Source organism: Rhyacophila brunnea, unplaced genomic scaffold (genome assembly GCF_057557595.1).
Source record: "Rhyacophila brunnea isolate RB1 unplaced genomic scaffold, BYU_Rbru_1.0 scaffold_18, whole genome shotgun sequence".
In the NCBI taxonomy this organism is placed as follows: Eukaryota; Metazoa; Arthropoda; class Insecta; order Trichoptera; family Rhyacophilidae; genus Rhyacophila; species Rhyacophila brunnea.
The window spans coordinates 26,304,357-26,318,957 of NW_028232837.1; the positions used below are offsets into that span (position 1 = coordinate 26,304,357).

A 14,601-nucleotide genomic window follows, 5' to 3' on the forward strand; every position below is an offset into this window, starting at 1 on the left:
TCATATTATAAAAAAATCTAACAAAATCTTTTTTTACATACATATATGTATAGAATTAGATAAGTAACAGTATTAATATTTTCGTAAAATTATCAAGCGCTCCGGTTCGTAAAATTTTCCAATTCGAGCGCTGTATAATATAAAGAAACAGATTTAAAACTTAAACAAAATATGCAATTTTGATTGTTTGCTCTTGTGGGATGAATACTTTCTGGATAATCTCATCTAATTTGACTTCTTAGATACAAGAAACAATTATGATACAATTAATGTTAAAATAGGATTATTTACACCGTATATTAAATTGTTTAAAACATAAATCACTTTTAAAACACATCAATTGTATTATTATTTAAATTTTAACATTTTTTCGGTTTTCGTTAATAAATTATATTGTAGTCTTTATATGGAAGTATTTTTTTAATTTATGGGATAAATTAGTAACATAATAAATTATTTATTTATTTTTAATGATTATCATCATAGTTTACTATCCATCTTTTAAAATGGTAGTCAGAAACCAATCTAGATTCAATTCACAAAGGATTTTTTCTATAAATCACTCTTATTATATTGAAGGCCTTACATGACTTCACATATTGTTATATTTCCTGTCTTAATACATTACCTCACCATTTATAAAAAGAGTGAACATGACTTCACGTTAAAATTATAATTTCGGATGTATTAACATAATAAGATAATGAAACGTTATGCCATAATGACATCAGAAGAAGAACATTTATAGAAAATATCATATCAATATAATTTTTTTTTTCCGACCATGTCAGATCATAATAGGATCATATGGGCCCCCACAGAGTGGAGGTTTGTATTAACCGAATTTGTTTTTATGAGAAATGGATGTCAGCCACTTGCTCAACCTATTAGGTCCATACTCTGACTCATCCACAATTTGAAAAACAATATTATGTACTTGCCAGACCCAGGATTTGATACTGGGAGCCACGACATTATTATAAGCCGATGGTTAAGCCATGCAACCATCGTGGGTGATAATATATGATATTTAACACCATAATAACCAAATACATTAAAGAAAACTTTCTTGCATAGAGATGAGATCGAGCCTAAGATCATGAAAGCGATGATAAAGCAGGAAGGATAAATAAAAGGACCAATAGGAGCACTAATTTTTACACAAACTCCAAACATGGTTCAGGGTCCTCTTTGTGTTTTGTTTACAAAAGTGGCATTACCGTCGAGCCAAAATTAACTTCAGCGATTTTTGTAGGGAAATCACAGACTCCATCTGCAAAAAGATTCAACATTTTTGATAATAAAAACTTAATTTCAATTAAAACTGTATGTACAATATCTGTGCACTTAACCATTGAATAGTCAATACAGTTCATGTCCGTTTACATCGATAGTTTTTATCAAAGTTTTTTTTTCTTTTTTCAGCTAACGTGTTTAGTAAAAGCTACAAAGAAGAAAAGGACGATACCTGTGATTGTGAGGGTATCAGATATCAACGACAATGCACCGGTTTTTCTCAACACGCCATATGAGACAACTGTATCAGAGGTAATGTAACAAGATTTCCGTGGTCTCTAAGAAAAGAGAGATAAGTCAAAAACATTATATTGAGGTGCATGACATTTTAAAATGAGTAATAAGGAAACAACTAATCTATTGTTATTCTCTCTAAATATTATTAAACATCAAATAGAAAAAAATGTTAAATTAAATGGTAATTTACATAACATGTACATAACTCAATCTATCATTGTTTTAACATCTATATAACTATCTCATTTTTCATGGATATGATATATTTATTCCTTAATAAATTCATATATTTATCACTTTTTTTTAAAATATTGAATTTACACAAGATACATTCGTGGACACGACGTCTATAGACGTCGTATTTTGTGAGATGTGATATGAAAGGACGTCCATAGACGTCCTGTACTGTGGAACGGAATACGACACGACGTTTATAGAAGTCGTATTATGGATTAAAACAATATGTTCCCTGCTACTTGTGTCACGATGCGAACATATTTCCATTAGATAGTGTTGTACCTTAATACTTAAGAGCGTACATAAGTGAAACAGCAAATAATTTTCAATTGTATGTGGAACGAAATTTCGCAGTCATCGCCAATCGGAGACTGATAGTCGAGGTGTGAGCACGTCAATTTGTTTTGTGATGGCGTCCGAGGAATATATTCTTAAATCATGTAAAGATGACCAAAAAACGTTCCGGAACAACTTGAAAAAGAAAACATGTCAATGTATATACTATTATTATTATGAATATAATAATAAACATAACATTAAAAGGACGCATGTTGAATTTTTATGACAAATTATATTTCGTTCGGCTCGCGTCATTTGCACAATCCGCGCATCGCCTAGTCACGATCTTTTTAGACCATGCTTCAGCTGAAGAGCCTTAACTCATTTTATACATCTAAATCGAAAATTTTAAAAATAAAAATTTTAATATGTGTTATATCACTAACATGTATTAGCTAACATGTGTCCGCGAATATGATATTAACTGTGAATTTTGATAAAAATACATGATTTTGAAATGAATGCTACGTTCTTAAATCTTATATCCTAATCCTACTTAGAAAAAAACCAATAGTTAACAATATTCTTGTTTTTTAAAACAGCTCACTCCTATCGGCACGACAATTTTCCAAAACATTAAAGCTGTGGATGCAGACGCCGGTGTCAACGGGCTTGCGGAGTACTTCATAGTCGAGGGTGATGGAAAACGAGTGGGCACCGATTCTGGCTTCGGGACCGACAGAATCAACACGGCTGATGGTTACGGCTACTTTACAATTAATCTGCCTCATCAGGGACAGGTGACGGTGAACAGAAGTCTTGATTTTGAGAGGACTCAAAGATATTTCGTCACCGTCGTTGCTTCGGTAAGTAGCTTAGTATTTGTTTTACAATGCACACTAAAAAAGAATTTACTTTATTCCATTTACCACTACCATAGACTGCCAATAATGTCTATTTTAAATGAATGTTCAGAATCAGTGAAAGTGAAGACATTGACAAAGAGTATTTTTTTTTATAGCATGAACAGAGTAGTTTTTCTGGTTTAATTTGTGCGTACTCGACATCACTGTTATGTTCACAATTAGTCTGTAAGAATTAGCATACAATGGTGTCGTTTAATCTAAATGAACATGTCCCCATAACTCTGTTAAGTTGGCAATTCTCTACATCTTACCATAAAATACCTCTACCTCAATTAACTCCAATTAAGCAGTGGTGCAGTAAAAGCGGATCGCAAGGGGTCAGCGCCCCCACAACTTAAACATTTTCAAATAATATCCTATATCATGTGCAGTAGCAATTACACAGAATTATAAATCTCATAGATGCAAAAATGTTCTTTGCAAAATATATTTTTTTTAATTGTGAAAGATTTAAAATAGTCAGTATTTACTCAGGATAAAAGTCGTAATAGGGTAATTTGTAGAACTTTTTCGGAGCGATTTAAATAACTCAATCATTATGTTAATTAATATTCACTGACGACAGGGCTAACTTCTGACTAACTTCCTTGTGAAATTATGTGAATTTGACACAAGTTAAATAATACTACATGTCGTTGAATACCAAAATATTATTAACTTATTAGAATCTCTCAGTAGCTACTAAAAATATTACCATTTATTTATCACTGCTGCAGGACTTTTTTAATTCACTTTTTACTCTTATATCGAGCTGGAATAAAATATAATATGTTTTCTTTTACAGGACCGTGCCCGGAATGCTTCTGAGAGATTCTCCAGTACGACAACGTTGACTGTCAATATCAAAGATGATGATGACCAGGATCCGTCTTTCATTTACCAAGGCTGCATGCTACACGATGGGGCTTGCATCAATCCAGAATATTTTTCTTCTGTAAGTCAGTGATAAGAAGTACTATTGTATATACATAACATGCTTAATCCTATTTGTTTTGATGGGAGCAAGTCTATTGTATTATGGGGGGGTTAACTGCAACCACATGGGTAAAGAATGCGGGTGAGTGTGGATTGACTGATTGGAGTCGCTGGCCCAGATCCCAAGATGTGTCTTTGAATTTATGATATATCACACAACACTTGTATTAGGGATGCGATCTGTACATGGAACAGCGATTCACTTTTACACTGAATTAACTCAAGTATTCATTCTTATATATTGGGCCGATATCAGAAAGGTACACAGGACATAATAGGCTCAAACAGTATAAATTTTGAACCGATACACGGATAAGCGACATTATATTTTTCAATATGATACTCAGCATGACGTCTATGATGAATCATTTATGTTCGAAATATTTGTATGAATTACCATCTGGAACCAACTTAAAAAGTGCATACCACATAACGCTGTCTTAAGTAATTTTAGATTAACTAAATGTATTTAAATTATAGGTGTCCAGTGGAATCTTGGCTGGTACTCTCAACGTCGTTCCGGAAAAGATTCAGGCTGTGGATATGGATACAATTAATTCTCCGATACGATACAGCTTCTTCCAGGGTAGCCCATCATCTTATAATGAATACTTTGAAATCAATCCAACGAGTGGCGCTGTCAGACAAATCAAAGCTGTGGACACGGGTGTCGCTAAAAAGTTTGACTTGATTATTAAGGTAAGAATAAAATCATCCTAACATTTTTTACGCCACAATATCTACTGTCATTACGAAATTAGACATAAATGGGTGATGGAGGGACTCATAGTATTAAAATTGAATACCGATTGATAGTGCGATATGATAACATTGTCTTATTTCACAGGCTGAAGAAGTATCAGAAGCAAAACGATTCTCGACTGCGAAATTGGCAGTGGTCATCAAACCGGTTGATGCCAATCCACCAGTCATCCACGCATCTTCAACTGAGGGTCATGTGAATGAAAATGAACCGATTGGCACGAGGGTCCTCGATATGAATGGGAATCCAATCAAGCTGACAGTGTCTGATGATGACTTGGTATGAAATGAAACTATTTCTATTATTTAAAAATATAAATATTCACTACGGTGCTCATGGCTCTCACAAAGGGGGGCTGACAGGGCACTAGCCTGGGGGCCCGGGCTCAGGAAGGGCCCGGCGTGGCGATTCCAGATAAGTGATATAAACACACATCACAAATTCTCTCTTAGAGTAAAAAAAAAATCTAGGCGCTATTTTTCTTCGGTAATGTTGTTATTTAAAATTATGTGGTTGTACGATACAATTTTTAATTGTGTATCGATACTTATTCAAATGGAAGTATTAAACTATACAAAAAAACACTAAATATACACATTAATTTCACCGCGTACACCATTTGGAAAACGCTACTGTAGAGCGTCACACTGCATTTATCTTTAGCGATAGGTAGGGGGGCTCGCCAAAAATTCTAGCCTGGGGGCCCGCTTCAGGATGTGGGGGCCATGACGATGCTAACCTTGTTTTTCTGATGTCAGGGCCTGTCAGGGTCAATTGAAGAAATTAAAATACTATATAATAGGGAATAATATAAAAAGTTTGTATTACAACACTTGATATCAATTCAAGAACAGAAAAAATATATTCTCATGTATTGGTAGCATTGAATGCTCTGTTTGTAAATAAAAACAAAACGGTGACTTAATAAACTTAGCTTGCTAACTTGTATACCTGTTTTTGTTTGTGATTTTGCGTGATTGGTTATTCTATGTATAAAAAAAATCTCTTTTAGGATTGCAACGACAATGCAATGTATTTTTATCCCTGGTAAATAAATCCTACATCACAAGTATGAAGAGACTTATATGTAGTAAGCATATACAAATACCTATTATCTGTGTTACAGGGCCCCAACGATATAAAGCCGAGTTACTCGTTCGAACTGACAACGAGCTATTTCCAAATCGACAAAAATGGCATCTTGGTTGTGAACGAAGAAAACCTCGACAGAGACCCTCCAAGTCCTGGAACTTACAGGTTTCAGGTAAGACGATGAGGGATTATTTCATTTGTAATTAATTACATATTATGCATGGTTTGTTTTTATGTCACATTTATTTTATGCGATGAATCAACTCTGTGACTTTCAATTTATTATACTTGGCATCATAATTCTGTCTTAAGCTATCTTTTACTGTGCTATTCTGCTTCGAAAAATATGTAAATATATATTATTTTTAAATACATAGAATACTGTTGAATGAATTTTTGGAGACTGATGGATTCTAATTCAAATTGTAATTCATTTTAATGTTTTTTTTTGATGAAATAATTTCAACGGTAAATATATTTAATATCTTTATTATAATTTGATTATATTTATTATAGTATATAATATACGAGATCTTGATCCCGAACCCCAGAAATGAAAATTATAGAATCCTTATATTTCGAAATTATCTTTTAAATATTGTTTATCAGCTAAAAAAGTCTAATTTAAATAAAGTGAATCGTTTATTAACATAAAATATTCAAATCTCAGATAATTACCATTCATTTCCTAACTCTAGTGAGATTCACAGATTTAAAATAATATGCATATTAATTATAAAACTCCAGTAAATGTCAAATTACTTATTTTTACCAAGAGTCCAAAAAATACTAATCCTGTAAATCCTCCAATCCGTGGATTGTAAATAATTATGTCCAGGATCTTGAGTGTAATTGAATTTAATTTGACCATTTATAAAGCCTTACAATAAATTATATTGTAAACATGTACCTACATAAATAATGTAAATAAATTATGATTGAAGTTTGTTTTAAAAAAAACAAATTTTTGGACATTCATTATAGCCAGTTCATGTGAAAAAGTAAATCCTTAATCATAGAAGGGGTCATTCATAAATTCACCCCCCCCCCCTTCCTCCTAATTGTTGCAAAATCTGTGACATCCAGTCTACATTATGTCACATTTTTAACTCTTGTCAAATAAATTCACTGAAAATGATTGATTTCAATGTGTATAATATTCTCACTAAATGAGTTATTGGTTTTATGATTACATTTTCTACAAGCCTTTTATCCATTTTATTACATTAGAACCATCCGACCCCCCTTATTGTGTGACCTTATGATATATGGATAACCCCGGTGTAAATTTATGTAGGTACTAGAAATTGATATGAAGGGCCCACGTGCTCAGCATAGGTCAAAATGGAGCTTTTATGGTATTTTCAGAACTTAACCCTGGACATATCTTAAACATTGTAGATAATCTATTTATATAATTTTGAAGCCTTATTATCCTTTATATTTATTTTAAACATTTGATGACTGCATAAAGTATTTTTATTACATAAAATAGTATTTTTTTAAACCTCTCATCTAATGTTTTAGAATATAGTCATATTTCAGTACATCCGTGTACAGTGGTGTTAAGGTTTTTTAGATTTATTAATTTTTAAACGCATTTACAAAACCATTAGTAAAATTAATGTTAACATTATATAGTGACATATTTACGATAAAAAATTATATTTTATAATCTTTGTGATCCCAAATTTTACAAGAATTAGTCATTTTATTATTCAAAAAATCGGCACGATTAACACATTTGAAGATAATTCTAAAGATACTGATTATAAGCTATGTTTTACATTCAAATGTGATAGACGTCCTACGAATAATGATTGCTTTATAATAATTATTGACCTAAGAATAAGGTAGTATTTTTTTGAAATACGCCATTTCTATTGGCATTTCCCAGTGGTTAAGCTACAACATACGGCCGTAGCCATAAATTGACAAACGATAAATGAAGTAGGGAGTAAGATCCTTGTAACGCGCGTGCGTGTTTGAACATGTACTGTTTTTAAAAAAAAAAAAAATTTCGGTTAGGTTTAAAGTCTTAAGTCAATTATATTCAATCAATTCGTAACTAAATGAATGCTAGATATTATAAAGTCTAAAAAGATCCATGAATTGAAAACCAAGATATAGGCAAAACAAAAAAAAATGCTGAGATTTTAATTGTCATCGTGTTACAATTTGAACCAAGTATGTAATATGATTACAATTATTATGTAACTGTTTATTTAGAGGGCATACCTAGTTTAAAATACTAAAATAATTTGTTCTATGTTAAAAAATGAAATAGGTTATGTTAATTTGAACATTATTGTGTATAAATTACATACTATATCTGAAACTGAATTAAAAGGTTGTTGCACGTGAAGCAAACGGCCAAGGCGCATCAGCACCTCTCTCTCTCCAAGTTGCACTTGACGATGTAAATGACAATGCACCTGTTTTGGCACTCCTTCCACACGTTAATGTTCCAGCTGGTGAAGGCAGAAGAGAAGTCGTCAAGGTAACCGTCATCAACTTTTTTATTACCTATCTTGAGATTGAACAACAACACTAATTTAATCTGAACGAATGTTATATTCACATTCAGGACTGACCTGTATAGTGTTTTGATTCTGCAATAGCTGCAATGTAATTATTTTGACAGTTTCAAGTTGTATACATTGGTGAATATATTTTTTCTTCGTCTGTCAAAATAATAACTAAAAAAGTCAGTAATATTCAATAACATTTTCCAATTCAATCAATGAAAAACCGTTACCCATCATTATAACGCAATTCGATAAACATTTCATGTAACAAGTACCTACTAGTTAAAATTGTTGTGATTGAATAAAATTCCCGTAGCTTAATGAAAAAGCGTACTAGCACGAATCCAGCAGATGCAGGTTCAAGTCCCGTCGAGTGTCGTATTTTTTTCTACAAAAATGATTTTTTCTAATGTGTATATACTTGAGATGTTTTCAAATTACTATGTATGTTCAGTATAATATAGAATGTTTCATTCTGAAATCTTGTGTCTTATTCGTGGAATAAAAGAAATATCTAGTTTACTATACTACCTTATTTCAATAAAGTATACTTATTATATTTTTAACATCATTTCAATGGCAGATTGTAATATAAAAAATGATTTATATTTTATTTTTATAGCTAAAATTGTTCTAACAATTATTTTATAGAGCAGAATTTGAAAGAGACAATTTAATTTTTGCATCCGTAGAATGTGAGAGATAAAACAATGTCATGTTCAATTTGAATTGCTATTTTACAGGTGGAAGCTACTGACAATGATTTTGGAGACAATGCTATTCTAACGTACAGCATTTATCATGTTTCCAATAATGGTGCCAACAAATTCAAGATTGACCCCAAAACAGGAATTATCGGTTAGTCATAATAACATGAATATTTTTAATGTTTACTTATGAAATTACATAATATAATACACAAATCTGAGTTAAGAGTAATACCTAACCAATTGAAATATTATTTGTCCAGAAACGGTTGGTAAACTTGACGCCGGCGAAGAGTACAGCATCACAGTGCAAGCTCAGGACATCGGAGGACTGGCGAGTCAAGGAATCGTCGAAGTGCATGTAGCTCCCGGACCAAACACGCGTCCACCTGTCTTCAAACAAAGCGTTTACGAAGTCCAAGTGTCCGAAGGAGCCAGTCTTAACTCTACTGTTGCTACATTACAGGTTAGTTCATCCACTAAATGCCCTTTGAGATAGATTCGATATACCATCAATTCTTTTTGTAAACAATTTATTATTCTATTTTATATTCTCTTAGCTTAATCCTGATGAAGATGAATAGCAGCTCATTAATAATTATTAACCATAATTTGGTGGCACTAGTGTCCAGATTTGAGTATTGCTGGTATATTACAACATTATTAGCTATCCAAACCGTCACACCTCAAATTATAGAGTTGTCTTTATTTAATAAGATATTTTTATAAGAAATCGTTACATCTTTACACTTTTTATTACAATGAAAATAATTTGATTATAGGCTGTGGACCCTGAGAATGACCCCATAACGTACTCCATCATCTCAGGAAATGACCTTCGTCAGTTTGCAATCGGATCGACAAGCGGTGTGATAACTGTCATTAGGAAGCTTGACAGGGAAGATCTTACAAGATACCAGCTGGTTAGTTGTTACAACTTTACATTATAACAAACATTCTTTCAAGTTGACAGGAAGGTGTTCTTTTTCACATCACATTCAAAGTCAAAACAACTACAAGAATAATAGTATAATCATCATGATGTCACCAATTATCTCATTGATGGGTTCGATTCCCAGTGAGTACACAATATTTATGTGTTTTTCTCAAAGCCTGGATGTTTGTGATTGTCCAAAATTACTAACCACCTTGTACGTAAAAGCTAGGACATGGTTATTAATAATTCTAAAAAATAAAATTATCCCATTGAAAGAGTGTTGCATTATTAGCTTATCGTCATATTCGAATTACATTATAATTCCAATTGCAGCATAATTCGAATTAACATGGTTTTACTGAATTAATTGTGAGCAAAAGAAAGAGGGCTATAAGTCTTAAAAATTGAAAAAAGAGTGAAATATGTCAAATAAACTATAATACGTATATGTAGAAATGAGAAAAAGGATTAGTCGAAGCAATTGCTCTGAATTATTAAATTCCACACAAAAACATTGGAGTCCCCATACAAAATGGTCCAAAAATCAATCTTTTTTTGGCTCTCCTGAAAAGTAAAGATTTTAGACTTAACACCTTCTTCCTTTCACATACAGTTACAAAAGTACATTACACTGTTCTCTGGAAACAGAATAAACCGGTTTATAGTTGTTGCAAAGTTTTCTATTTGGATTATTTTTCTTTTGGACTTGCTAATGCTTAATAAGTCAAATGAATTCAAAAATTTGACGCACTCACTAAAAAATATGATCATATATTTACTGTGAAATAATTTACTATTTTCAGTTGGTCCGAGCGGAGGATACCGGTAAACTGTCGACGACAGCGACGGTTAATGTAAAAGTCACCGATATAAATGACAAAAATCCTGAATTCGCAGACAGTGTACTGCCATATGTCTTCAAAGTGAAAGAAGGTATTTATTTTACCACTGATACATTATTTTTTATGGTGCGATAGAATTGTGTAATACAACAACCCCTGCTGATCACATTGGTTCTTATTTTATAGGGCTTCCCAATGCAACTATCGGAAGAGTTCACGCCATCGATTTAGATGAAGGAATAAACGCCCAAGTGACCTATTCTATACCGTCCAACCTGCCCTTCAAAATCAACAACCAATCTGGAGAAATTTCGACAAAAGTGTCTCTGGATTATGAAAAGAAGAACGTAAGCAATGATTTTGTAATGTTATTTTGCCTCTATCAATTCCAATTCGTCTCCGCGAGCTGTGGCTATCATGCAATTTTCTTTGAGTTTCTATATACACACCTACAAACTTATCTAAAGAATGGATGGGGGAGCTAGTGTCTAAAACTACCCAATCAAGACTCGCAACTGGACAGAATCTGACATTCGAATGACGTTTCAAAATGGCGTCCATATGATAGTCTGTAGTTCCATTTTTGACCGTTCTTTAGATAAGTTTGTAGGACTGTACATGTGTTTTACCATAGAGAATAATACAATAGTAGAGTGAAAGTGTGGTGTCTTTTTAGTATAATGAAATGAGGCTTATTGTTGAAATTAAACCGTGATCATTATCAAGCATTGAAATATTTTTTTTTCACCGCACATCAATAATTGTTAACAACAATAATATATTTTATCAATCTAAGTGAAATATATTAATAAGTTACTGCACAGATCTTATAATATGTCTAGTTATTGCCAAAATTGTGTTACCTACTATCACCGGCCTTCCGCGCGCTCTTAAGCGGAGATGGCAGGCCGTGATAACGTCAAGGCCAAAGCGGGGGTGGGAGACAGAAACGCACGGGGTATTTTGTCAAGGCTGGTATATTTTAAGTGGGTACAGGTTATTGTCGTGGCGGTGGGTTGGTCATGGCGATGCAGTCTTTTTGGCTGGCTGTCCGGAATGCTTTAGCTTGGTATCTTGCTTGGCGCCGACACGGTCCTTTTGGCTGGAGAATAGGGGATGCTGGCTTGGCTTCGCGTCCGAGGCGAGCAGAGATCCTGGTTGGTCGACGTCTGATACGAGAGAGAGCTTTTGCGGGTGATGCTGTTGGTTCGGCGTCACGGGAAAGAGAGAGCTTTTCGCGCGCGTCCCACTGTCAGATTGCCGGCATTAACGCGCTCTCTGTTTTACCGACGAATCGACTAGTGGCGGTGCGAGCGACCGTTTTTGACAGGCCGCGTCTGTGTTTGGCGGGATTCTGAAGAATTTGAATTTACGATTCTTTGAGGCGGGCTTCGCTCGGCAGAGGGTTGCGAGAACCGCGTAGAGTGGACGTAGGCTGTGGTATTTTGGGAAATATGATGGTTTGGTCTGCCCTTTGAGGTGGTCTCCTGTGGGAGACCTTCATCTGGTATCACTACTACTATACACAAAACGCCTATAACTATGTGTCATATCTTTGTGCTGTCAACATATTGCATTTCCAAATAGGTTAGGTACCTATTTGAGAAGGAATTATCTAATTGAAAAACATAATATGTATTTGCATTTCACCCTAGATTTTCAATCAATTCGATTCTATAAAAATCGATTTTCTCAAAACAAACAAAACTGGACATACTACACATGTGTTCTAATCTATCAACGTAAACGCATTCAAATGTAGCATCAGGAACGATTACCAGACTTACATTATTGTCATATATCTACCCCCTTGTAGTGTTTTATAAACAATAGTACCTAATGTTGAACCGTAAACTGACTGCTTTTTCTCAGCCATATGCACTTAGTATGTACAAACATTAAAAGCAACTTATATTGATGCTGGTTGAATGTATATTTTGTAGGAGTACGCGTTTGTGGTAACTGCAAAAGACGGTGCGATAGAACCAAGACTTGGGACAGCCTCCGTGACAGTCCAGGTTCTGGATATTCCTGATGAGGTGCCAACATTCCAGAAGACCTCTCATCGGGTTTCAATTCCAGAAAATGTTCCAGACTTCCTAGTAACTGAAGTCAATGTAAGCGAAGATATTATTAAATATTTAGACAAATTTATTAGTAACGCATAATTTTATTTACCACCAAGAATTATAATACTTAATATATATGAATTTTTAGTTGTCACTATGTATCTATCAAATTATTAATTATTTATATAAGTATTACGCCTAGTTTTACATAATGTCCATTTTACCAACTTGTAGTGTATATATATATATGATATTGTAATGCAACAATGTATATTTTACAATATTTTTTCTTGCGATAGGCTGAAGATCCCGATACGATGAAAGAAATAACTTACATCATCAAGCAAGGAAACACGGATATGTTTTCAATTGACAGGAAGACGGGAGTTGTGAAGACCATTCGAGGACTGGACTATGAAAAGGAGAACATGTACGTCCTGATCATCGGCACCGAAGAAAACAATTCCATGGCGGAGGGGTCAACCACAAAACTGATTGTTGACGTAGAGGTCAGTGTTCATTTTAAATTGATTCTCTACTCACCTGAGTTAAGTACATACCTACATGCCATAATATTTTAAATAAATATATTTGATACAATATCCTACAGTTTCATTCTTATAATTCACCATCTAAGTTGTGAAAGGACACATGTCTTTCAAGCAATGGATGCGGGTTCAGATACTACATCTGGCAAAAGAAATTTAATGGGAGGCTAACAAAAATTTATTATGAAGTACATATCTTGATAGTAATATTAAATGACTTCTTTATTATTCCTAGGACCGAAATGACTTGCCACCCACATTTACCTCAGTGCCTCGGCCAATAACACTTGATGATGAAGTCTCGATCGGGACAATTGTCACAACGATGATAGCAACTGACTCCGATGGGACGGCACCCAATAACAAAGTGCGGTATCAGCTCGTCGGAAGAGGAATGGCTTCCAAGTACTTCCAGATTGATTCCGATACGGGGGTCTTGAGGATACGGGATGATCTCAGGAAAGAGATTAGTAGCGAGTACCAGGTTTGTTACCAAAATTTGAAAACATTTAAATATTATAGAATTGCTTGTAAAATAAGCATGTTGTGGAAATAATAGTTACATCACAAAATATCATTTCTTCCAAATTACTAGTCAATTTTAAACTCCAATTATCAAGTATATTTTACTTTATTAATTAAATTAAATAATGTTTAATGAGTGTATCAACAATAGAATAATTAATGGAAATGTGCAATAGCCACGGATATCTTATGAACCGAAGTATGGCTTTATTCTAAATTTCAGAACAACTGGTTTAAAATAATACTATTTTATATGATCATTATGTGTACGTAACATATAACCAGTGACGATTTTATGTACATGGACACCTGAGGCGCTCACAAGTTTGGAGACTCTCCTGTGCAACTTATGCAATTGCAATAAACCGTCATTTGATGTTTAACATACATACATATAGAAATTGTTTAGTTTAATTTCCTTGGAAAATCATGATTTTTTTATACCAAGTGTAAGGCCTCAATGACGATGCTTTGCAGACCGGGTCCACCCCGCAAAACGCTACAATTGAGGCCTTATGCAAAGAGTATGATAAATATGATCCGCTTCATAAAAAACAGCCATCGCAGATGCTGAGAAAATATATGGCATCATAATGACGCAAATATCTTTCCTTTTCATTTAAAAATTGTTCAAATTTCA

General features: G+C 33.6%; 1 protein-coding gene across 1 annotated transcript in view; it reads left to right on the forward strand.

Moving 5' to 3' along the window:
• The window catches only part of Cad99C (cadherin 99C), a 252,720-nt gene that overhangs the window by 228,224 nt on the left and 9,895 nt on the right, over positions 1 to 14,601 (forward strand). The window contains exons 8-22 of the mRNA XM_085945473.1: positions 1,426 to 1,548; positions 2,652 to 2,915; positions 3,760 to 3,909; positions 4,431 to 4,649; positions 4,798 to 4,992; positions 5,840 to 5,977; positions 8,156 to 8,305; positions 9,077 to 9,191; positions 9,304 to 9,506; positions 9,823 to 9,963; positions 10,781 to 10,910; positions 11,006 to 11,166; positions 12,763 to 12,936; positions 13,188 to 13,397; positions 13,672 to 13,920. Coding sequence (XP_085801599.1) covers positions 1,426 to 1,548; positions 2,652 to 2,915; positions 3,760 to 3,909; positions 4,431 to 4,649; positions 4,798 to 4,992; positions 5,840 to 5,977; positions 8,156 to 8,305; positions 9,077 to 9,191; positions 9,304 to 9,506; positions 9,823 to 9,963; positions 10,781 to 10,910; positions 11,006 to 11,166; positions 12,763 to 12,936; positions 13,188 to 13,397; positions 13,672 to 13,920 — 2,622 coding nt within the window. The remainder of the gene's footprint in view (positions 1 to 1,425; positions 1,549 to 2,651; positions 2,916 to 3,759; positions 3,910 to 4,430; positions 4,650 to 4,797; positions 4,993 to 5,839; positions 5,978 to 8,155; positions 8,306 to 9,076; positions 9,192 to 9,303; positions 9,507 to 9,822; positions 9,964 to 10,780; positions 10,911 to 11,005; positions 11,167 to 12,762; positions 12,937 to 13,187; positions 13,398 to 13,671; positions 13,921 to 14,601) is intronic.